Source organism: Geotrypetes seraphini, chromosome 1 (genome assembly GCF_902459505.1).
Source record: "Geotrypetes seraphini chromosome 1, aGeoSer1.1, whole genome shotgun sequence".
Lineage (NCBI taxonomy): Eukaryota > Metazoa > Chordata > Amphibia > Gymnophiona > Dermophiidae > Geotrypetes > Geotrypetes seraphini.
Window position 1 is genome coordinate 506031370 of NC_047084.1, and position 24662 is coordinate 506056031.

Genomic DNA, 24662 nt, shown 5'->3' on the forward strand with positions numbered 1-24662 from the left:
ATGATTCTGCAAATTGGCACTTTGTAAAATAAATAACACTCTTTTCAGCTACAGTGACAAAATAACGCACAGGAAGTTGATTGGGCTAAGAACTTTTCAGCACCCCCCTTGTAAGTTCTCCTAGCTCTAACAAGAATTCTCTTGTACATAAGCAAATAAGAATTACCGCTTCTGGGTCAGACCAGTGGTCCATCGTGCCCAGCAGTCCACTCACGCAGCAGCCCCCAGGTCATAGACCAGTGCTCTAAATGAGTCCAGCCTCATCTGCGTACGTTGCAGTTCAGCAGGAACTTGTCCAACTTTATCTTGAATCCCTGGAGGGTGTTTTCCCCTATAACTACCACTCTCTGGGTGAAGAAGAACTTCCTTATGTTTGTACGGAATCTATCCCCTTTCAACTTTAGAGAGTGCCCTCTCGTTCTCCCTACCTTGGAGAGGGTGAACAATCTGTCTTTACCTACTAAGTCTATTCCCTTCAGTATTTTGAATGTTTTGATCATGTCCCCTCTCAGTCTCCTCTTTTCAAGGGAGAAGAGGCCCAGTTTCTCCAATTTCTCACTGTACGGCAACTCCTCCAGCCCCTTAACCATTTTAGTCGCTCTTCTCTGGACCCTTTTGAGTAGAACCGTGTCCTTCTTCATGTACGGCGATCAGTGCTGGACGCAGTATTCGAGGTGAGGACGCACCATGGCTCGGTACAACAGCACGATAATCTTCTCCGATCTGTTCGTGATCCCCTTCTTTATCATTCCTAGCATTCTGTTCGCCCTTTTTGCCGCCGCCGCACATCTCCTTGAACCTCTGCAGGTATAGCGTAATTCATAAATAAAGATTAGATGAGATTAGAATGGTCAGATTTTGCAATTTTTATCTATTTAAAATGTGAAATTGCCAATATTTAATCTTTTCAGTCCTATAAAATCATAAAAAGCAACAATTGAATCACAATTAACATGTGTTTATATTGAAGTTATACAAAGATGACCACAGAAGATTTAGAAGTGAGCAGTTTTTCTGAGATTTGTAATTATATTGTCAGTCATTTTTACAAATCAGCCCCCAGATGTAGTCTCCCATCATGTTCTCATTATATTGTCCTTGGTAGCGGCATTCAAAGTCAAGTATATCCTGGTAGAAGCGCTCACCTTGCTCCTCTGAGTATGCTCCCATGTTCTCCTTGAATGTCTCAAGATGAGCATCAAGAACTTGAGATACATCCTACAGCCCATTTTACAGTAATTCTTCACCAAATTCTCAAGCAAAGCCACATAGTTTTTGGCCTTGTGATTGTTCAAGAAGCTCCAAACTACTGCAACAAAGCTGTTCCATGCTGCTTTCTCCTTCCTAGTTAACTTCTTGGGAAATTTCTTGCACTCCAAGATATTCTTTATTTGTGGTCCAGCAAAGACACCAGCTTTGACTTTTGTCTCAGAGAGATTAGTAAAGATGTCTTGAAGGTACTTGAAGTCTGCTAACTCCAAATTGTTTCATTGAGCCCAGTTTGCTGTACAGTAGTTGCATCAGCACCTTCCAGGGGTCCACTAGTGGTTCCCATTTGACGTTGTTTCTCCCCCACAGAGAACTTGGTACGCTGTGGCCACTCCTGTCTTTGGTAGTGTCACTGTTGTCCCAAAGGCAGAGATAGCAGGGAAACTTGGTAAAACTGCCTTGGAGCCCTATTTAGAATGCCACCATTTTGAAGTCTCTAATGACCTCCCAGCCGTACTCATCGTACTTCAAGGTGCCTACTAAGGTCTTGATGCTATTGGAATCCTCTTTGAGGTATACTGAGTGAGCCAGTAGAAGAGATGGGTACTTGTTCCCGTTATGGAGCAACACGGCTTTGATGCTCCTGGATGAGCTGTCAATGAAGAGATTACAGGATACAGATGAATCTAACTACAAAAAAGGTAAAATTTCAAAATATCAATGCCCTGGTCACAAAAGCAAAGTTGGATTGGATTGATAGTCATTTTCTATATTTTTGTGGCATAGGCAATTAAGAAAGAATACTTATTACCCAGGAACAAAAAACCCAAAACAAACCATTTTGTTACATAGTGAAATTAAATCTGTACAGTTTTTTTTCCTGATCTAAACACATTATCAGAAACACCTTTTAAATCTAGTTAAAAGTACATGTGTCGAGCTAAAAATCCCAAATTCCCTGTATATTTTTAGCTGCCATTAGAGGGATGTTTACAACCAGGGTAAGTTACTCAGGCAAATCCCTTTTGAAATTTTTTTCCATGGCTTCTATAGCTTCTGTGTGTTAGACATCCCTGATTTTCAGGAATTGTCCCCAGTTTGAACCCTATCAACATCATGTCCTCAGTTTCTACCCGCAGGACTTTTCTTTCTTTTCCCTGTTCCTCCAGTGCAGTTAGTGCAGAATAGTGACAATCCTTCCCTTCCCAATACTTGCCAGCATTAAAAGCAGCATTTCAAAGTGTGTCAGTTTACTGCTCTCTGGAACCAGATCACTTGGATTTTGTTGCTCATACCTTAATCACTTCACTACTTTAACCCTTTTTATTTTCCCCATGTTGACTCTGCCATCATGCAAGGAACAGAGAAACTTTATACTATTATAAAATTTATTTTAAAGTGATGACACCAAAAAAGAGTTTATAAATAAATTCTCCTTGAGCTTAGATTTTGGAAAATTTAATCTTTTTTTTTTTTTTAAACTTATGTACTTCCTGCAAGCCTAAAAGGTGTATATTCAGATACAGTAAGTATTTTTTTTTTTTTTGTCCCTGGAAGTCTCACAATTTGAGTTTGTACCTGAGGCAATGGAGGGTCAAGTGACTTGCCAAAGAGCACAAGTAGTTGTAGAGGGATTTGAACCAGACGCCCCTGGTTATCAGCCTGCTGCACTAAACATTAGACCACTCCTCTACTCTAATCTAAAACCGAAATACCAAGAAAAATGCATTCACCAAATGCAGATTATGTCCACAAATGAGAAAACATTCAGAAAAAAATTGAAATGAAGACTCCTCAAGAAGCCATGTTCTGCATGTACTACACTGCTAGAGAAACAGAATCACATTTCCACTTACTGTTCAAAATGCATGCACATTCCAGTCAATAAACAGAAAGTAAAATTCCTTTCCTATCTTTTTCTAGACTTATAGCTTTCTTCATCAGTCTTTCTCCTCCCTACCCAAGACCTCGCCAACCTACTCTTCCAAATACTCTCAGGATCCACTCCCCTCTCTTACTCACCAAATTCCCACTCAGCCCCTGAGTTTCTAACCCACCCATTCTTCAGTGTAAATATTTCTGTCTGCTACCCCCCTACTCTTCTGCTCAGTCTCTACTACTATTATTATTAATTATTTCTATAACGCTACCAGACGCACTAAGCACTGCACTGAGTCACAAAGAATAAGAAAACAGTCCCTGCTTGAAAGATCTTACAATCTAAACAGACAAACAGGATGTCATGGGGAAGGGTCAATCAGCTGGCTGGGTTGGAGGGCAAAGGAGTAGGGTTAAGGATTGAAGGCTATATCAAAAAGGTGGGTTTTCAGTCTGCTTTTGAACAAGGGAAGGGGCTTGACGGACAAATCCTGGTAATTTATTCCAGGCATAGGGGGCAGTTAGATGAAAGAAACGAACTCTGGAATTGGCAATGGAGGAGAAGGGTAACGCTAAGAGTGACTTATCTGAGGAACGGAGTTCTCTGGGAGGTATATAAGGCGAGAGAAGCGAGGAGAGAAATTGAGGGGCAGCAGAATTGTAGGTCAGCAATAAGATCTTGAACTGTATGCGATGGCAGCTAGGGAGCCAGTGAAGTGACTTAAGGAGAGGGGTGATGTGAGCGTGGCGAGGTTGGTAGAGGATGAGTCGTGCAGCAGAATTTTGCACAGATTGTAAAGAGGAGAGGCGACAATGCAGGATACCGGTTAGGAGCAGATTGCAGTAATCTAAGCGTGACAAGGGTCCGGGTAGTGTGCTCAGAGAGGAAGGGGTAAATTTTGGTGATATTGAAGAGATAGAAGCGACAGGTCTTAGCAGCTTGTAGAAATTCAGAGGTCAGAATCGAAGACCACTCCAAGGTTGCGAGCAGAGGAGACTGGAACAATGACACTCTCCTCTCCTGAGGCCTCTTTCTTTCCTCAGTTCCTCTCTTTCTACAGCTTTTCTCTGTCCCTTCTGCTTTCTCATTTCATTTTCTTTTCTCCCCTCTCCAGCCTACCATACTTTCCTTCTCATGCCCAAGTTCCTGTTCTGGATCAGTCCCTAGTGCTTATTCGCCCATCTTGATGCACTGATCCCTAAATTCTGTCTCTTTCCCCTCTGGCCATCTGTTTTCCCCAACCCCTCAATAGCATTTTCTTGCAGCCCTTCACACACTTCAAATCCCTACTAGGCCTTTCTTCTCCAGACAGTGCTCTCCCTCTCCACCACCCACTTCTCATCCCAAGTGATAAAAATCTTACTTTTTGCAGGGTACTGTTCTACAGGCTCATAGCAGGAAATAAACAGCTCTTCTCTTTGGGCTACAACATCCACAGAGAGAGGGAGTAAGGAGAGAGTTTCTGCAGAACTACTTTCTAGAGAGTTGTACAGAAACAGAAATCATACCTATCCATGCCCATACCCTTCAAAGTAGTTATTTCATTTAATTATGCTACTAAAGTATAAATTTTCCATCTTTTCACCTACTCTTCTGTTCCCTTCCATCTCATTATCTTATTTTTACCTACTGTAATCAGCAAGCCCCTCTTTCTCAAAACAGTGATTTAGATAGATAGTGAAACACATTGTGATATGATCTTCCACCAGCATCCTGCAAAATTAAGACTATCAGTTTGCTTATCTACTTGGGAAAAGTTAGAATTTCCAAGAAACTGAAGGGAAAAATAGGTATTTATAGCATTTACCCTTTAAAGCAATATTATGAACTAAAGTCTTCTAAATATTACCTTGCATTTTCCTTGGTGGTCTCTGCTGTGCTTTTTGCTATATCTTATTCCTTAGGAATTCATGTTTTTGTGGGGAAATTAGAGATGAGCACTTTAAAAATAAATGGCTTAACTGTTACAAAAGTTTTTCTGCCATCTGAATCTTTTTAGTTTTCCATGTCCTATATTTGTGTAGGTCAGTGTTCCTCCAGCCTGTTCATGAGTTACCTTCTAATCATTAGTTGTGATTAATGTCACCACCTTTGTACAATGAGATGATGAAACACACTTTCACAAAAAAAGAAGAAAGAACAATGTCATATATGAATGTAGGCAGTGCTGCTTTAGTTCAAAGGAGAGAGTTCAAACTGAACTGGAGGAAAAGCCTCAGACAAGAGCCCTCCCACCACCACAATGGTGGATAAAGGTGGTAGGGTGGTAACCTCACTGGCAAAAACCTCCGTTATACTCCCAAAGTAAAAAACTATAAGCAGGGCTGTCTATGCATGGTTGATAGAAGAAAAAACTTTCCACTTATCTCAGTTGATCGGTACACCGACGATGGCCAGCGTTTCACTAACTTGCTGCCTCAGGGTGTATCTAAAGTCCGATCAAAACTAGGGCCAGAAAAGAAAATTACATCAATATACTGGACTTGAGCATGACTTCAATACAATCCTAAGAAGCCACTATGACATACCTTTTAAGCAGGACGCCGCAACGTCTCATCTGCTCAAAAAGATGGCTGCACCATAACTGTACTGGGTTATGAACTCCCGGGGAGTTGAAGTCTTGAAGTCATGCTCAAGTCCAGTATATTGATGTAATTTTCTTTTCTGGCCCTAGTTTTGATCGGACTTTAGATACACCCTGAGGCAGCAAGTTAGTGCAACGCTGGCCATCGTCAGTGTACCGATCAACTGAGATAAGTGGAAAGTTTTTTCTTTTATCAACCATGCATAGACAGCCCTGCTTATAGTTTTTTACTTTGGGAGTATAACGGAGGTTTTTGCCAGTGAGGTTACCACCCTACCACCTTTATCCACCATTGTGGTGGTGGGAGGGCTCTTGTCTGAGGCTTTTCCTCCAGTTCAGTTTGAACTCTCTACTTTGAACTAAAGCAGCACTGCCTACATTCATATATGACATTGTTCTTTCTTCTTTTTTTGTGAAAGTGTGTTTCATCATATTATTGATTTTTCACATATCCGAGTATCTTGTGCTATATGTTTACTACTTTGTACCACCTTTGTACAAACCAGGGGACCCGACACGGTCCGTGTTTCGGTTAACAAACCTTCATCAGGGGTCCCTAATTTGAAAGGTATCAAATTGAACCGCAACAAAAATAAACTTAAGCCTGATTCCAAAAAAAAAGAATTGATCGCCGGAAGAAAGTCTCCATGGGGTAATTGCGTAAATTGATTTTTATTGCGGTTCAATTTGATACCTTTCAAATTAGGGACCCCTAATGAAAGCGTATTAACTGAAACATGGACCATGTCGGGTCCCCTGGTTTGTACAAAGGTGGTGACATTAACCGCAATTGATAGTTGTTTCAATAAACCTAGCCTGCATCTTGTACTTTTGTCTGCAGTTTTTCTTTGTTTCAATTGTTGTTCATTGCAGACCAGTTGGATTTTGCTTTTGTTTTCGTTACCTTCTAATCATTCATATTCATAGTATATATCTTAAGAAATTGACCAACTAGAGCAGTGGAATTCACTCCCAATCCTCAAGGGCTGCCAGTGGGTTAGGTTTTCAGGATAAACCTAATGAATATGCATGAGAGAGATTCTTCACACATTGAAGACAGTAGGCATGTAAATCTCTCTCATGCATATTCATTAAGGGAATTCTGAAAACTTAACCTGCCAGCAGCTCTTGAGAATTGGGTGTGTAAAACCATGGGACTAGACTAGAGGGTAACTTGAAGGCCATCTTGAGGAAAAACTGCCTGTGCCAGTATGATGCCTGCATAGGAAGGAGAAAGAAAACGAAGTTTAGATTCAGTTCAAGACGTTTTCAGTTTCGGGTACAGGATATATTTTTACTAAGCTTAAAATCTAAGGGGCCATTTTACTAAACTGTGGCTTGCACGGCTGTTAGTGTGGGGATTTGCTGTGGACTGAGGCCACTTGTAGCACAACTGTAAAATGGCCTTATTTCCTATTTTTTCTATTAATGGCCACATGTTAATTTCCTTATTAGTACATGGGTGACCATTACTTCCACCTATTTTGTAGACAGTAAGAGCTCCCGCGGTAATTGGTCAGGGCATGGCGATTTACTTGTGCTGACTTATTTGTGCAGAACACGTCTACTGTCTGCCTCCAAATATGCCCATGTGCTAAAAAGTAAAATGAATAATGCACACCGATCTCACAGCTACTGTGGGACACGTTAATGCAGTATGCTATTTTGATAAAGCTTCTAGGCCTATTTTCCACCCATGCTGAAAGGACCACAAAGTTTGTACCTGAGGAAATGGAGGTTTAATTGACTTACCCAGGTTCACAAGTTGCTGTAGTGGGATTTGAATTGGGCTCCCCTAGTTCTCACTCTGCAGCTCCTCAATATCTCTCTTCTCTTATTTCTCCTTATACCCCTTCCTAGGAATTCCGCTCAACAGGCAAGTATCTCTTTTATATACCCTTCTCCTCTATTGCCAATTCCAGACTATGTTCCTTCTCTCTTGCTGCACCATATGCCTGGAACAGACCGCCTGAGTCAGTATATCAAGCTTTGTCCCCGGCAGTATTCAAATCTAGGCTAAAAGCCCACTTTTCCAAGGTTGCTTTTAACGCCTAACCCCCCCCCCCCCTCACTTGTAAAGCACCCATGCCTGAGGATAAGTAGGGAGTCAGGGAGTTTCTCTTTGTCTGTTTGATTAGATTGTAAGCTCTACTGAGCAGGGACTGTCTCTTGAATGTTTTAATGTACAGCGCTGTATACATCTAGCAGTGCTATTGAAATGATTAGCAGTAATAGTTCTCAGCTCACTGCTCTAAACATTAGACTATTTAGTACAGGTTAACACAGCAGTGTACTTTGTTTTGAGGAAGTAGCTAACTTGCAAGAGCTTTGAAGAGTTTTAAGCAGTAATGTTGTCATAGCAATATGAATTAAAATCCTGGTGAAACTACTAGAAGGATTACTGTATCACCAGTTGCTCAACTTCCTAGAAGAGCACAATATACTGTACAATTCCCAGTCAGGCTTTCGGCCACTCATCAGTACAGAGATAGTTCTAGCCTCGCTACTTAATGACATCTACCAACTTTTCAGCAGAGGACAGTGTGTCCTTGTTCTGCAATTCGACCTGAGCAGCGCCTTTGACTTAGTAGACTATCACATACCATAGTTTTTGCTCAATAAGATGCACCCTAGATTTAGAGGAGCAAAACAAGAAAAAAAACATTCTGAACCAAATTCTCCCTGCCAGGCTCTGTACCCAACACCACACTCCTTGCTAAGCTCTGCACCCTGTCCCCCCTCCCTGCCAGGCTCTATACCCTGTCCCCCCTCTGGTGGTCTAGTGGTAGGACAAGGCAGGGACAGGGCACAGGACAGGCAGGCCTGGTGGCTGGCAGGCAAGCAGGGGCCCCCCCCCTTCTACACTGAAGCTTCCTAAAGTTACTGGCTGATTCCAGATCAAAATCAGCTAAGCCAGTTCAGATTCTATTCCTACTATAGAGAGGGCCAGTTAGTTCAGATTTTTTAAGATCATATATAGATCTTGGGATAGTAATTTAAAACCTGGATAAACCCAAGCTGTCCCTCAGCACTGCCCAACAAAGTTATTTCCAACCTCAAGTCTCTGAAGAGCTTCCTGCGCTCCAGGTACTGCTGCCTTCCCAAGCTATCCTTGTCAAGCCCCTGATAGAGGAGCTTGGGTTTGGTGGAAGGCTCCTGCGGCGACGGAGCCCAGGTCTCGGCCTTCTGTGGAGCTTGCGTCGTGCGCATCTCCTTCTGCAGCGGCAGCAGTATTGCATGCGGGTATTGAACAGGTCCCTCATCCTGCCTTGGGGCCAATGCAGGGACTCACGATGGGGGCTCCAGTGGTGGTGGGAGACGCTATGTTTGTGGAATGCGTAGCCTCCACGTGCCTTGGTCTCAAGGGAAATGGAGGAGGGAGCAGGGAGAAACACGAGAAGGGTGGGTAAAGAAGGTGGCGAAGGTTGTGCCACGATTAAAAATAGGTATGGGGGGGTTGTGGTATTCGCTCTGTAAGACACACTCTTATTTCCACCCACTTTTTTTGGGGAAAAAAGTGCGTCTTATGGAGCGAAAAATACAGTACTTCTTTCTTGTCTGGATGCTATTGGCATCATAGGCACTGTCCTGAACTGGTTCTGGTGCTTTCTAACAAGTCGCTCATACCAAATCTTCCATGATGATGAACTCTCCATTGTCTGGGCCATGCACTGCAGAGTCCCGCAAGGCTCCCCACTGTCCCCATTCCTGTTTAACATCTATTTATGTTTGCTGAAGAAACAACTAGCTTTATCAGGAGTTAAGAGCAATAGTTACGCTGACAACATCACGGTCCTTCTCCTAATCCCCACTCTGCCTTCAAAAGAATCAGAACGAATCAAGGAAGCTATCCAAACAATGGAAGACTGGATGATGAAACATAAACTGAAATTAAGCCCTGAAAAAATCAAGTTCTTTCTCGCAAACACCTCGAGGATAATAACAACATGATTATGATGATTAAAAACATACCTGTTCAATAAGTTTCTAGCAGAGCATTAAACCCTGTGCTCTCTCTGGGTGTCACGCACATTCTTCTCAAATAACTATAAATGATCCATGTATTAATATACCATGATTGTATCTGATACTGATCTTGTCTTGCTCCTTCGCTGTTTGTATTTGTACCCTCACCACTTATGTATCGTCTTTAGTTGATTCTTGTTATTGAACTTCGTGGTGTATCGCAGTATACACAGTGGCAGTAAGGGGAGGCAGGGGAAGTGGTCCGCCCCGGATGCCATCTTCATAGGGACATGGCACCCGACCTCTTCTCTGCCCATGTAATTTCCTTTCCCCCTACCTTGGTATCATCCCTGGTTCAAGGAGGAACCCCCAACCTGCTGTCGCACCTGTCACCTCTTCTTCTGATGTCACTTCCTGGACTCACAGTGGGCATCTCTCTCTTTCCCTCCCTTCCCAATGCTGACAGAAGGAGCAACACTGCTGTGCCAGTGAAGATGCTGAAATAGATCAGAGATGGAAAGGGGTAGCTGCCAGGCCACAAGAGAAGAATATCAGATCCAACGGTGTGAGAGAGCAGAGTGAGATGACTGCCACTAAACCTTTTTGGGTGGGCCTGTGCCTTGTACCTATCCCACCTGTAGCTGTGCCCCTGTGAACAATATTTAGAGGTGGGGGAGTTAAAAGGCTGTGGTAAAAGTTGCCATTTTACCATAGCTTAGTCCATAGCTTATTTTGAACCCAGAACCACAAGGGTTAGAGTGGCTACTGCCACCCTATTTCACTGGACTATCAAGAGAATTTGGGGTGGTAGGATGGGGAATTTACACTGTTTGGAAGGATGCAAACTCTGCCCTGCTTAGCAAGAACACTAAGCCCACCGATCAAGTCCTGACCACTTAGCGACCCCTTTGCAAGCCGATTTTCCTCCGACCCGATTCACTAACCTCTGTCCCGATCATCCTCCGATCCACGCATGCAAATGAGGGGGAACTGCATGCAAATATAGGCAGGCAGCAATTCACTAAAAAAAAAAAAAAAAAAGAGGGACACCGACTGGCTGGCCGATCAAAAAGGAGTGACTGCTGGGGACCAGTCATTCACATTCTTTCCAACTGTCCTGCTCTCTGCCTCCTTCGAACCGTGGGGTTAAAAGCATCTACACAGACAAGCAGACTTCCTTCTAGTGTACTGGACCAGCCTGTGTAATCCTCTCCTGCTCTGCTGCCCTTCCCCGCAGTGCAAGCCCGTGGTTTTAACCCAGGAATTTAAAGCAGGGCTGCAGAATATGCCGCAGTGCAGCCCCACTTTAAACCCACAGGTTAAAACCACAGCCTCACATTGCAGGGAGGGCGGCAGAGAGCAGGAGAGTCGGGGCGGGTTTGTGTTCTTTTCCTTAGCTGCCCTGGACAGTTTTCCTCCACTCCCATCCTGGTGCACATATTTTCCTCCACTCCCCTCCCGGCGCAAGAACTGGCTTTTTTAAGGTGGCAGCCAGTCCTGTTGAAGAGATCGGTCCCGGCTCAGCCCTTGATGCCTGTTTATTACTTCACCACCCCTCCCCCTTTGTTTTGACTTTGCTGGTACAAGCGCATGCGCAGACCATCTATAGGCAAAGAAGATGGTCTGCGCATGTGCCGGGATCGCTCTTCAGTGATCCATGCGGTCGGTTGGCACGTTCAGAATCGGTCACCCAGCCTCGGATTACCCATGGATTGGATCGGATCTGTGGGCTTAGTGAATCTAGCCCTATATCTGTAGTAAATCACATTTCAACATAGTAACATAGTAGATGACGGCAGATAAAGACCCGAATGGTCCATCTAGTCTGCCCATTCAAGTAAAGTGAACTTTTCTAACATTCTATTGCCAACCTGACAATGTATTTTACAAAGCCATGGTAGCGAGTCCTGGCGCAGCCAATGTGACGCAGCCCTTGCAATTCCTATGGGCTGTGTCACATTTGCTGCTCCTGGACTCACTACAATAGCTTTGTAAAAGGGGCTCTAAAGGTTTTCTTTGTTTTGATTTTATTTTCTTGTGTGTGTGTGTGTGTGTGTGTTTTTTGTTTTTTGTTTTTTAAAGTGCTTTGTTTTATTGCTGCCACATGCTGTTAGGTCTCTCTGAGGTTTAGTTAAATATTTGACAGTAGAGAGTGGCTGAAATTTGTTTATAGAAAGATGATTTTTAAAGTAGCAAAGAATTTTGTCATTTTTATCTTTTGTCAGTTTTTTCATTTTATAATCATTATGATGGAAATATGAGCCTGAAGTCAAGTAATTCTACAATAAAATATGACTGTGAATTTATAGTTATTTTCAAGATCCTAATAGAAATTAATATTTTTACAGATTGTTAAAAATACTTTCATTGTATGCTTTTTCATTATTATTTGGCTCCTAACAGCCCTCCTATTGTCTTAAAAATGTATGAATATGTTATCGTTTTGTAAAGATTCTTCACCTGAGCCAGGGTACATCTTCATCCTGAGACCAGGTTTTCTAGGCTCTTAGGAATCGAGCAATAGTCTAGTTAATAATCAGACATTGAATTACTCCAGTAAACTCTGAATTTATAAAAAAAAATAATAGACCAGCATGAGGTAATAAATCTTTTCCAAAATTACAGTCAAGAATTCCATCCAGCGTGATTTTGTTTGTTGGTTGTCTTTAATTGCTTTTTAAATTTCTTGTGCATGTGTGTTGTAATCTATTTGTAAAGTGAAATGTATTATGTTTTTAGATTAGATTGTATTATATAATACATTTCGATGTGTAGTGAAGAGTGAAGAAATCAAATTAACAAATCAACTCCCTCTTTATCAAGCTGCGTTAGAGGTTTATAGCGCGGACCAGTGAGGTAAATGCTTCTTGCTGGCCTGCGCTATAAACCTCTAGCGCAGCTTGATAAGGGGTGGAGGGCAAATTAGTACTGAAGATTCCTTAGAGTCTCCTTTGGGCATTGAGTGTAATAAAGTGGAGGACAACCAAAATGATAAAGGGGATGGAACTGCTCCTCTTGAGTAAAGCCTAAATAGCTTGGCCTCTTCCTCTTGGAGAAGAAATGGCTGATGGAGATTTATAAAATTTGTGCACTGGAACAGTTTTTAGTAAGAAATGTCTGTTCACCGTTTCAGTAGTACAAGGACTAGGGGATCCATTTTTGAAAACTACTAGGTAGCCCATGTAAAAGAGAATATTTATTTCTTTTCATTTAAAGTATAGTGATGTGGGAATTGTTGCTAGAGGATATTGCAAAGGCAATTAACATAGATTGTAAAAGTTTATAAATGAAAAAAAGAAAATTGGGCAATTAATTGTCTTCTTAGATGCAATTCTACAAAAGATAGGCGCCTACTGCATGGCACCTAACTCCAAAGTAGGAGTGGAGAAGTACTTAGGTGCTGCTAAGTGTGATTCTCCAAAGGACTTAGGCCTTTAAAACCCTGACCTACATTATAGGTGCCTAAGTTTTAAGTTACTCACACTAAAGATGGCACTATTTAAATCTATTTAATTTATGGTTGGGAATCATGTTACACAACTCTCCAATGTTTTACCCAACCTCCAAAATATCCAGCATTCCCCTCCGTAGAATTACAAATTGTTAAACATACTCTCATATATTTCAAATGTAACAAAATGTGGCCTCAGGTACACCTCCTCCACCCTTAGTAGTATTCAATATTGGTGGGAATACTGGTGTTTTCATTCCTCATTGGCTCACATTCTTTTTTTGCATTTATTTAAATAAACTTTTTTTTGTAATTCTACGGAGGGGAATGCTGGATATTTTGGAGGTTGGGTAAAACATTGGTAAGTTTTAAGTTAGGCATGATTCTGTAATAGGTGCCTAAGTGTGATTAACAAGAGACAGGCGCCCATCTTTCTAGACACCATTTACAGAATTTTCCCCTTAATGCTCTGTTTACCACTTTACATAGGACTAAAAGTAGCATATCTTATTCAAGACTCCTCAAGAATTAGATGTGCGATCCTTTGTTGGTGTTGCATATTTTTCACGGATACTTGTAACTTTGTCAGCCCCTCAAAATGGCCTCCTCCTCTTCTCCCAGGAATGAATACTGTTCAGAGATTTCTCTTATAAGTTTTTCAGAAAAGGTAAATTTCACTTACCTATTTTTTGGGTTGCTGGACACAAGCAGGCCCTTTCCTAGATTGGAGCAATAAGGTTACACCCTTAAAGACCTCCAGATCTCCTTAGAGCAGTGGTCTCAAACTCGCGGCCCGGGGACCACATGCAGCCCGCCAGGTACTATTTTGAGGCCCTCGGTATGTTTATCATATCACAAAAGTAAAATAAAACAGTTTCTTGATCATATGTCTCTCTAGCTATAAATGACAATATTATTATTAAGACTTAGGGCTTCTTTTACTAAGCTGCGCTAGCGGTTTTAGCGCGCGCTTACTGCATTGCCGGGCGCGCTAGACACTAACGCCACCATTGAGCTGGCGTTAGTTTTTACGTGTATCATGGGGGGCAGCACGCACTAATCAGCAGCGTGCGCTAAAAACACTAGTAAAAGGAGCCCTTAGCCAAAAGGAAAGATTTATAAACTATAAAGAGTTTTATCTCATGCAAAATTGTCATTTCTTTAATAAGACATTACCTATTTTTTTCTGAGGCCCTCCAAGTACCTACAAATCCAAAATGTGGCCCTGCAAAGGGTTTGAGTTGGAGACCACTGCCTTAGAGTGTGCCAGCATCCATTTGTTTCTTTTTCCAATGTCATCATCTTCAGTTTTTCATAATGATGAAGACATTGCTATTTTTCCTGTAGCTTCTGCTCCTATCTTCTACTTGAAAGAAGGGTGCCACCATTTCAAAATGATTGGGGTGCCAAATACAGTACAAATTGCTTGAACACAGTGGAAAAAGCTTGCTAAATTTTGGGGCTGCTCAACACCCATAGTCTTAGGGTTCCTCTTACTAAGCTGCGATAGGGCATTAACGCGCGGAGTAGCACGCGCTACAATGCCCCACGCGCTAGCCGCTAACGCCAGCATTGAGCTGGCGTTAGTTCTAGCCGCGTAGCACAGGGTTAATGCGCTAAAAACGTTAGCACCCCTTAGTAAAAGGAGCCCTTAGCTTCTATGTTTTGAAAACTTCTCCCACATGAGGAAGAATATTTAAATTATGTGAAAGATATTTGTACATAATTTATAGTTCAGTTGACCTTTTTCTAGAAAAAAAAATCTAATTTTTCTGACTTTGTGCCACCTCCTTTGGCATTTAAATTCTTAATTCTTAATCTAGTTTTACCACTAGGACTCAGTCCTTGAAACGATAATGTAAATCTGATACCATAACAAGGGATTTTAGTCTTAATCTCTGTTCAAATTGTGGATTACATTTTGATTTATGATTCCTTTTTCCACAATTGTGCTCAAAGCAAAAAAAACCAACAAGCCAGTAAATTGTATTATAGCAAATCACAAAAAGTTCCAAATACAAGTACATTTATAAACGTGATAATATTTTAAAAAGTAAATATTAATATGTATAAGTATTAGTTTAAGATATAAAAACATGCATATTGTTGAAAGGTAAGTGGCAGATGGTCATTAAGTGAAGATTTAAAGGCCTCATAAAACTGTCAGTCATGTAGTATAAATGATTTGTGACTTGTGGGGAATGCAGGTTATGAGTAGAATGAGATGGGAAGAACAGTTTTTCCATGCTGCTGGCTAAAGAGGAGACACCAGTAGACACTGATTATTTTTTTTCTGTAGGTACCCATGTAGGGAGAAACTGCTAGGCTTCTGAAACAATAAATCAGATTGTGCCATAGAACTGTGGCACAGGAACAAATTACAGCAGAGTGGAAAAACAGGTTATGAATTTCAGCTAGTGGCTTTTCTTCCTAGAGCCCATTGGACTGCTTTCAGAAATAGTTTATTTGTACACTTCAACTAATGAGTAGAATTGTACATTGCAGTGCAAATGTAGCATGTGAGGCGCAGCATGGAGTTCTTTGAGATTGAATAAGGTATCATGTTTTGCAAAGCAATAAGAGCAGGGAGATGAGACCACAAAGCCAGCTAGTTTAACCACCTCTTCACTTTCAAAAAGAGACTTTCAAAGTGATAAGTGTCCAACCTGTATTTCAGACAGACTGCCAGTTTCAAAACTGTTCCCGAAAGCTACTACCCTCTGTCAGAGACATGCTAGAGCAGTGTTTCTCAACTTCTTCAAGCTAAGTTTTCCCTAAATCTAACAAATATCAACCAAGTACCTCCGCCCAAGTTCTGCCCCTGACCCCACACCAATACCCATAATAATTGTAATGCAATTTCTTCCATTCATTTTTCATATACACACAATATTATTAACAATACATAATGGTAACCCCATAATTTTTTTAAAAAACACAAAGCACACTATGCAGAGAAAATGTTAATTATCATATATATTTGGGGGGGGGGGTTCAAAGAGGTCAAGGCAGATTTTTTAAATATGCAATTTCACCTCAGGAACAGCTACCAAAAAAAAAAAAGAGACAAATATAGTGCAAAATATAGACAGCAGATATAATTCTCAAAACTGATGCATTTCGATCACTAAATTGAAAATAAAATCATTTTTCCTACCTTTGTTTTCTGGTGATTTCATGAGTCTCTGGTTGCACTTCTTTCTGACTGTGCATCCAATATTTCTTTCTGCCTCCTGCACACTTCCTCTCATATGGACCTCAATCCCTTCCCCAACCAACATCTTTCTCTGTCCCTCCATGAGTCCAACTTATCTTCCTCTCTCCTCCACCCCCATTGGCAACATGTCTCCCTCTCTCTCACTATCAATCTGTATTTTTCTCATTCCCTCCCTTGCTGCAAAGGGAGTGCGTAAAGAGAGACAGAGAGAGAGATCTGTGGTGCATCTCTCCCACCCCCTCTACTGCCACATCCAACATTTATCCCTCTCTTATTCCCTGGATCATGTTCAGAATCTTTCATCACTGCCCACCAGCCTCATGCCCAACATTTTTCCTTCTATCACCCCTCTCCAGCACATGCCACATCTCTCCCTCCATTCTGTCCACCACTATGTCCAATATTCCTCCCCCTTGCATCTCTTTCAATCTGTCCCACTGTTCCCTCTCCATGACCATATCCATCATTTTTCCCTCTCATCCTTCTCTTCCCATGCAGCTCTGCCTCTCTCTTCTTTCTATGTCAAACAATTTTCCTCTTTCTTCCTTTCCCCGTGTGCACCATGTCTTTCCCTCTCACACACTCATGCCCAACAATTCTTCCTTTCTATTCCCTCTCTCCCTTCCGTGTCCCAAATTCATACCCCTCCCTTCCTCCATCCACATGCATCTTTTCACCTCTTCCTTTTCCCTTCTAGTCATGTGCACCTCCCCTCTCTAGTTCCTTCCATTCCACTTTATCCATGTGCACCTTCTTCCTCTCTCTTCTTTTCCTCTTCATCCATGTGCATATCTTCCCATTCTCTTCACTTCCCGTTCCCTGTCCTCAATCCATGTGCATTTCCTCCTATCTTCCCTTCCGCTCCATCCCATAAGAAGCATATCCCTTCTCCTCCATCCATGTCTAGCATTTCTCCACACCCATTCATCCAGCCAACCAGCAAGCCTTACCAACTCTCTCCATTTCCCCACATCCCTCAGTCCAACATCGCTCCCTCTCTCCTCCCCCCAGCAAGTCAAGCGTTTCTCCTCCTCTACCCTTCCTCCTACTGCCACCCTACCACTGCCTGTCCTGGAATCTGGATTCCACACAGGGCCAGGCACCAGTGCTAACTTTAACAAAGAACCTTCACGTGCTCAGGAAGGTCCTGTCAGCTCCACCCACTTTGACACATTTGTGACAGAGGGGCAATACCAACAGGGCCTCACGAGCAATAGACTCGAAGACTGTTAAGCTAGTGCCAGGCCTTGTATAGACTCCGAACTCTCTGACAGGCAGCGAGAGGGTTGTAGAAGACAGAGGGCTCTTCATCACTGGAGTTAGCTTGGTGTTGCCCTCACAGTCATCCATATGTGAGAATATGCTTCCCACACAATTGAAGATCCTGATTGAGGAGACCTGCTTCTTCTTCCATAGAGCACAGTTTTTTATTACATTCTCGATGCTCCTCTGGATGGTCACCTTGATGTTCTCCTCGATGTTCTGTATCTCGAAGACCTGACATCGAGGATTATGATTCCGATTTATCGCATTGCTCTACTTCTGATTATACAGACTTATCTGTAGAAGAGTCTGATGGCATACCTTCAAATCCATCTCCTCTGCCTCCTCATAGAGGGTTCCCACCAGAATATCATTCCTTCACTAAATTTATCAGACAGATGAGGCAAGCACTTCCCATAAATACGGACTCAGAAACAGAACCTCAAGCTGAGCAAATGGATGCTCTAGACTAGTGTTCTTCAACCTTTTTACACTTATGGACCGGCGGAAATAAAATAATTATTTTGTGGACCAGCAAACTAATAAGACTGAAATTTTTAAAAACCCCATTGCCGCCCCATCCCCGCGAGCTCGGTCCCATTAACCATCTGATCCCATCCACACAAGCCTCAAATAATTATGATTTTATATTGAACATATTTTATTAAAGTATAAAAAGAAATAATATTCTGTACAATTGTCATTTTATAAATATAAATAATACAGGGCAAGGATCAACAAAACCCCCGTCTCCCCTCCCCTTCACATATATCCCCTCTACTATCAAGAAAACTGAATAAGCCAAATTATTACAGAATGCTACACAAATATCATGCTAACAGAATACCGCAGTCACACATGGCAGGAATGGTGTTAGGGAGTGGAACTAGGGCAACTGCCTCCTGGTCAGAGAGAGCCCTAAGCCACCTGGAAGCTAAAGACACACTGCCTGGGCTTTGCACTCCCCAGTTATGTCTAACATCAGCTCTAGCAGGATACATATTTTAAATCTGATATATTCTAATCACAAGATAGAAATAAAATTATTTTTTCTACCTTTTGTCGTCTCTGGTTTCTGCTTTCATCTTCTTTTCACTCTCTTCCATCCAGCGTCTGCCCTCTGTCTCTTCAATCCAGCATCTGCCTCTTCCATCCACTGTCTGCCCTCTACCCCTTCCATATGGTATCTGCGTTCTTTCTATGCCCCTCTCTCCTACATCTAGCATCTTTGTCCCTCTTTCCTTATTTTTCATCTGATCCCCCTTCCCAGCATCAATCTCTTTCTACTTTGTCATTCCTCTGTCTAACCCCTTTCCCTCATCTGATCTCTCCATTCCATCCTGACTCCTTCCCCTCCTCTAATCTCCCTGCCAGCTGTTTCCTTCCAATGTTCCTCCTCCCCTGTCCAGCAGTACCTTCTCCCTTTCCTCCTCCTCTTATCCAACAGTAATTCTCATCCCTTCCCCTTCTCCCCTGTCAGCAGTAGCCCCTTCCCCTCCCTTGTCCAGGAGCACCCCTACTCCCTTCCCTCTCCAGCAAATGTTTCCTCTATGTAGACTAGCGGCAGCTCTGTGTGCTTTTAACTTCAGCACACAGCTGCCCCTAAGCAGTATTTTAGCCGCAGTTTCATGAGGCAGCCTCGGGGCCTTTGGTAGGCCGGCGCGCTTCAATGATGTGATGTGGGCCGGCCTATCAAAGGCCCCGAGGCTGCCTCATGAAACCGCGGCTAAAATACTGCTTAGGGGCAGCTGTGTGCCGAAGTTAAAAGCACACAGAGCTGCCCCTGCTTGTCTGGGAGTGCGGAGACATACGCGGCAGGAGTAGGAGGTGGAAGGCAGGAGTGTCGGCATAGCGATGGCAACAGGAAGTTGCACGTCAGCTGACGCCGGCACTTTTTGCTGTGGCTGGGGACCCGAATCCTTTGCGGACCGGCAACATTTTTTTGCGGACCGACACCGGTCCACGGACCGGCGGTTGAAGAACTGTGCTCTAGACTACAAAGAGCAGCCTAAGGACTGTATAAAGGTACCTCTCCACAATCTAATGAAAGAGGCTTTATTTAAGAACTGGGAAGCATCACTCTCTGTCCCGGTATCTCCACACAAGTTGGATACCTTTTTTTGTTTATTCTGCGCATGTGCCCATCGCTATCACCAGCGATGGTCACATGTAAATGTAGCGAATCTTCGTTACTTTCCGCCAACCTCATTTGCATGAGCATTTTTTAGAGAATGTCTCACTTTTAAAAAATTGCTACTATAATGGTTGCGACAACGGCCTGTTGTTTTTTAATGCAAATTTTTGAGGATCTAGGCCAGGAGTGCCCACACTTTTTTGGCTTTCCTTCAAGCGGAGTTTTTCTCTTTTCCTGGCTCTCCAGGCATCCTTGTCCCTGAATGTTTATGATCATTTTGCATACTGGCAGCTCTCTCGAGAATTTGCGGGAGCCAGTAAGGAAGTCGCTCAGTACCGAGAACATGCGGTAGTTTTTCGGCTAGCGCACACTAATCCGGTGCGTGTGCTTAAAACACTAGCGCACCTTCGTAAAAGGAGCACATAGTGTATTTAAATATTTTTTACTGTAATAATTTAACTTTTTTTTATCTATATAAAGTGCCCAGTGCTTTAATTCAAACTTATCTTTTTAGTTATTTTTCACATTCAGACCCGGGAAAGACAGACCTGACATGTTTCGCATCAGAATGCTGTTTCAAGGGTCTCCTGTGGCCGATTTTGTCATTTAACTCCCGTTAATTTCAAAGAGTATAAATATATTTTAAAAGTTAAATTATTATGGTAAAAAATATTTAAATAGACTATATGGGCCAATGAGGAGTTTTCACGTAATTCTTCCCACTAAAGAACTTTAATAGCAGTAGAGTGGTGATACTGAGACCCGAAGATAAGTCTTTAAAAAAGTTGCGATTTAAAGATTGGGTACATTCTTGGGAAGTGGAAGTTATGAGTGTTATTCCTAAGCAGAGTTTGAAGAAAAATAGCATCTTTAATATCTGAACTAATAGAATTTTACAACATAGTTTTATTAACAGCAAAATAAGTTCATTGAAATATTGTTAGCTATGGGCTCCTTTTACAAAGCTGCGTTAGTGGTTTAACGCGCATAATAGCGCACGCTAAACTGCCGGCCGCGCTAGACGCTAACGCCAGCATTGAGCTGGTGTTAGTTCTAGCCGCGTAGCGTGGGTTTAGCGCGCACTAAAAAGCTGCGTGTGCCAAAACCGCTAACGCGGCTTTGTAAAAGGAGCTCTATGTTTTTTGATTTCAGAAGTGGTGGATAAAAGAATTTAATAAAAACCCTCTACTGATAAACTTGTATATTTAAAGAGAACATTGAAGGGGGGGGGTTGGAGGGTAGAGAAGAAGAGCGTTTCAATGGCATTATCTTGGGGTGGGGTCCAGAGTAAAGATGGGGGCAGAGGCTTGAGGTGGGGTGGAGATTGGGAAGCCCCAAACGAAAAGACATGCATCTGCCCCCAACTGGTAATATTATAGAATTAGAGAGTGTGTGTTTATTTCTTAAAATGCACCCACATTTTGCAATTCTTATTGGCAGGTATAACTTTGTGTGGAAGCTTTCAGGGAACTGACTTTATAAAGGTGCAGAATCACATATAATTGCTGTTGCAGAACAGACACAACATATGCACTCATGTATCGTCACAGTCCAGGTATCCTGTTATAAAATTATTCTCTCAATTAGTCTTCTTCCTCTACTTGTTTACCTGTGAATTTTCTTTCGCCATTTCCTTCTCTCATTTTTGAGTGAACTGGTGTGGTGGCCTTGTTTGTCCACTCTTCAAGGTAATATGTAGAAATAAAGGGAAAAAAAATAAAACCTTTTTTATTGGACTATGATTAGCTTTCAAAGGTAGCCCCTTCTTCCTTAGATCAAAGGAGGATGAACTCCAAATAGTATTTGTGGATGATCTGTAGCTTTACCACGTGTTCCAGTACATTTCCTTGGGCATGAGCCTCTATTTGTCCCTCATATTGTATATAGAAAACATCTTTCTTTGGAGGCCCCTTCTCTCCTACTACAGCTGCTCCCTACTTCACACTGTCTATTATTTGCTATCAGAGAAAATGACAGCAGATAAAGACCATATGGCCTATCCAGTCTTTTAACACAGGCACATCATCCACTTGCTCCTTCCACGCTTTGTGCTGTGTGGACTTCTCTACCTTCCCTACCTTCACATCTTGCATTGCATGGATTTCTTTCTGTTCCAGTAATTCAGTTCTTTATTGTCAACTAAGTATTCTATTGTTGGCCTGAGAAAGATCTTGGCTCTCAAAAACTAGCCAAATGTGTTAGTCTAATGAAAAGATAAAATCTTTTTTTTTTTTTCAATTACATTTTTCTGTGCAATCAGTTGGGCAAACATGGCAACCAAACTATTTCATCCAGAGGCCAAATGAAATAGTGAGAAAGAGAGGCTGTGTTTATGCTAAAAATATTAGAGTCATAGTATCTAGAAGGTTTTATAGGCATAAGCTGTGCAGTATTGCTATGGCACATATGTCTGTGTTTTATCCCAGTTTCAGACAGTCAGCTGCTAAATGCTAGCCTGGCTTTTTATAAGATGCTAAATCCATTCCAGCAAACAACATGAAGTCAGTTCAGAAAATATATTTGCCTTGTGTGGAAGACAAAAATATTAGCTGTGATTCTCAAGACAGTAACACAGTAATTCAAAGCTGTCTTAGAATAGTTTGATGCTCAAGAAATGTTGAAAGACGCCTTACAACCCTTCAAAATTTGACCGAGTTAACAGATTTAAGCTCTTTACACTGGGTATTCTCCTTTTCACCTGAGTGCTTTTGTAGTAGGAGGAGCTATTCAAATAACTTAGGACTGTGTAATTTAGAGAATGACACGGGCAGTGTGTAGGTTGGGTCTCAATATAAGTAAAGCATGATTTGTTAAAGTAAAGAACGTAGCATAGTACTCACATCACAGAAGAATGGACAAGAAAACTCCTACTGTCATGCTCCTCCTTTTCATCCCTTTCTCCTACCATCTGTCTCACATTTGTCTTGCCTTCTTCATTCCTCCTCCTAGCATCACATTCCCCTTCTGACTCTTCCTCTCTCACCACTGTTACCAGATAAATGAGGTTCATCTAGAGCAGTGTTTGTCAACTCGGTCCTGGAGTACCCCCTTGCCAGTCAGGTTTTCAAGATATCCACAATGAATATGCATGAAAGAAATTTGCATATAATGGAGGCAGTGTATACAAATCAAGTTTAGGCAAATTCAATCTGGATATCCTGAAAACCTAACTGGCAAAGGGGTACTCCAGGACCGAGTTGAGAAACACTGCTCTAGAGCAGGGATGTCAAAGTCCCTCCTTGAGGGCCACAATCCAGTCGGGTTTTCAGGATTGCCCCAATGAATATGCATTGAAAGCAGTGCATACACATAGATCTCATGCATATTCATTGGGGAAATCCTGAAAACCCGACTGGATTGCGGCCCTCAAGGAGGGACTTTGAGACCCCTGCTCTAGAGCCATGTGATGCTAATTGGAAATGAGTCTCGGAGTTTCTCTCTATATCAGTTACTGTTACTGCTTGGGACAAATGAAACCAAGTGGCAAATGCAGTTGCTCAGGAAAGGAGAGGGTAGAGCAGGGGTGGGCAACTCCGGTCCTCAAGGGCCGGAATCCAGTCGAGTTTTCAGGATTTCCCCAATGAATATACATTGAAAGCAGTGCATGCAAATAGATCTCATGCATTTTCATTGGGGTAATCCTGAAAACCCGACTGGATTCTGGCCCTTGAGGACTGGAGTTGCCCACCCCTGGGGTAGAGGCTGCAACAGGAGGCACCAGGCAGGCGCAATTGGTGCTACAGAATTGTGAGAAAGTAAGGACTCCTACTTTTAATCATTGGAGACCATTTAGCTCAGGGGTGTCCAATGTCGGTCCTCGAGGGCCGCAGTCCAGTCGGATTTTCAGGATTTCCACAATGAATATACATGAGGTCTATTTGCATGCACTGCTTTCATTGTATGCTAATAGATCTCATGCATATTCATTGGGGAAATCCTGAAAACCCGACTGGATTGCGGCCCTCGAGGACCGACATTGGACACCCCTGATTTAGCTGTTGTGGTGCTTCCTTTTCATATTACATAGGTAGTATATAATGATGCCATATACTTTGAACACTGCTGAGGGTAGGATTCTTCTCTGTATAATTACAGAGTATTTGGTGGAACTGATCAAAAAAGAATCTCAGCTGCGTGTTTCAAAAATCATCTATAATGTTAGCAGAAAAGTGGGGGAGTGAGCACTGGACAGAGGGGTATTCCAGAGCAAATTCAGCAATAATACACATAGCTTAAGAGTTAAATATTATATTATAGTCTCCCGTCCATCTGGACACTTGGGCAGTGTGCTTCTTTTTTAGAGCTGAGACTAATGGCATTTTCCTGTCATGAAAATTGCACCTTTCCCAGATCATTCAGGATTGAAGATTCTTTCTTGAGTTGGTCTGTAGAAGAAAAGATGCATTATTTGCACTTCCCTTCATTATGATCTGCTTCCTGAGTCACCTTTGGGCATTAAGGAGTGACCTTTTTCTCTTCCTCCTCCTTCCCACCACCCCCAACAACTAGAAGGACCATTTAATAATACATTTGAAACTTGTTTACAGCACACACTGGCGTTACAAGCAACATCCTGCTCCATGCTTCATTCTACTTTTTGATCTATACCTTTAAAAGTTCCATCATCAAGTGCCTGTGGAAGTGTATATGAATGGTAGAGATGGAGGCAGGTAGCACTGCAGCAATCGGCATTGTTCTGAGAAGCTGGGAGGACAGCATGAAGCATGGTTACATACAGATAAAGACTTGCATGGGGGAAGCCACTACGTGCCCTGGAATTGTTAACATGGAATGTTGCTACTATTTGGGTTTCTGCCAGGTACTTGTGACCTGGATTGGCCACTGTGGAAAGAAGATACTGGGCTAGATGGACCACTGGTCTGACCCATTATGGCTATACTATCCAGCCTGCCCAACATAGCATACTGTGGATTCAGTGCAGAAGGTACCATAGCTTTG

General features: G+C 42.3%; 1 protein-coding gene across 3 annotated transcripts in view; it reads left to right on the forward strand.

The window, feature by feature from the left end:
- Window positions 1-24662, forward strand: part of AOPEP (aminopeptidase O (putative)) — a 594389-nt gene that overhangs the window by 420498 nt on the left and 149229 nt on the right. The window contains exon 14 of one of the 3 annotated variants that reach the window (XM_033928041.1): window positions 21144-21231. The exons of the other annotated variants lie outside the window; for them this stretch is intronic. Coding sequence (XP_033783932.1) covers window positions 21144-21149 — 6 coding nt within the window. The 3' untranslated portion in view covers window positions 21150-21231. Of the gene's footprint in view, window positions 1-21143; window positions 21232-24662 lie in introns of those variants that run through there. 3 annotated transcript variants of the gene reach the window in all.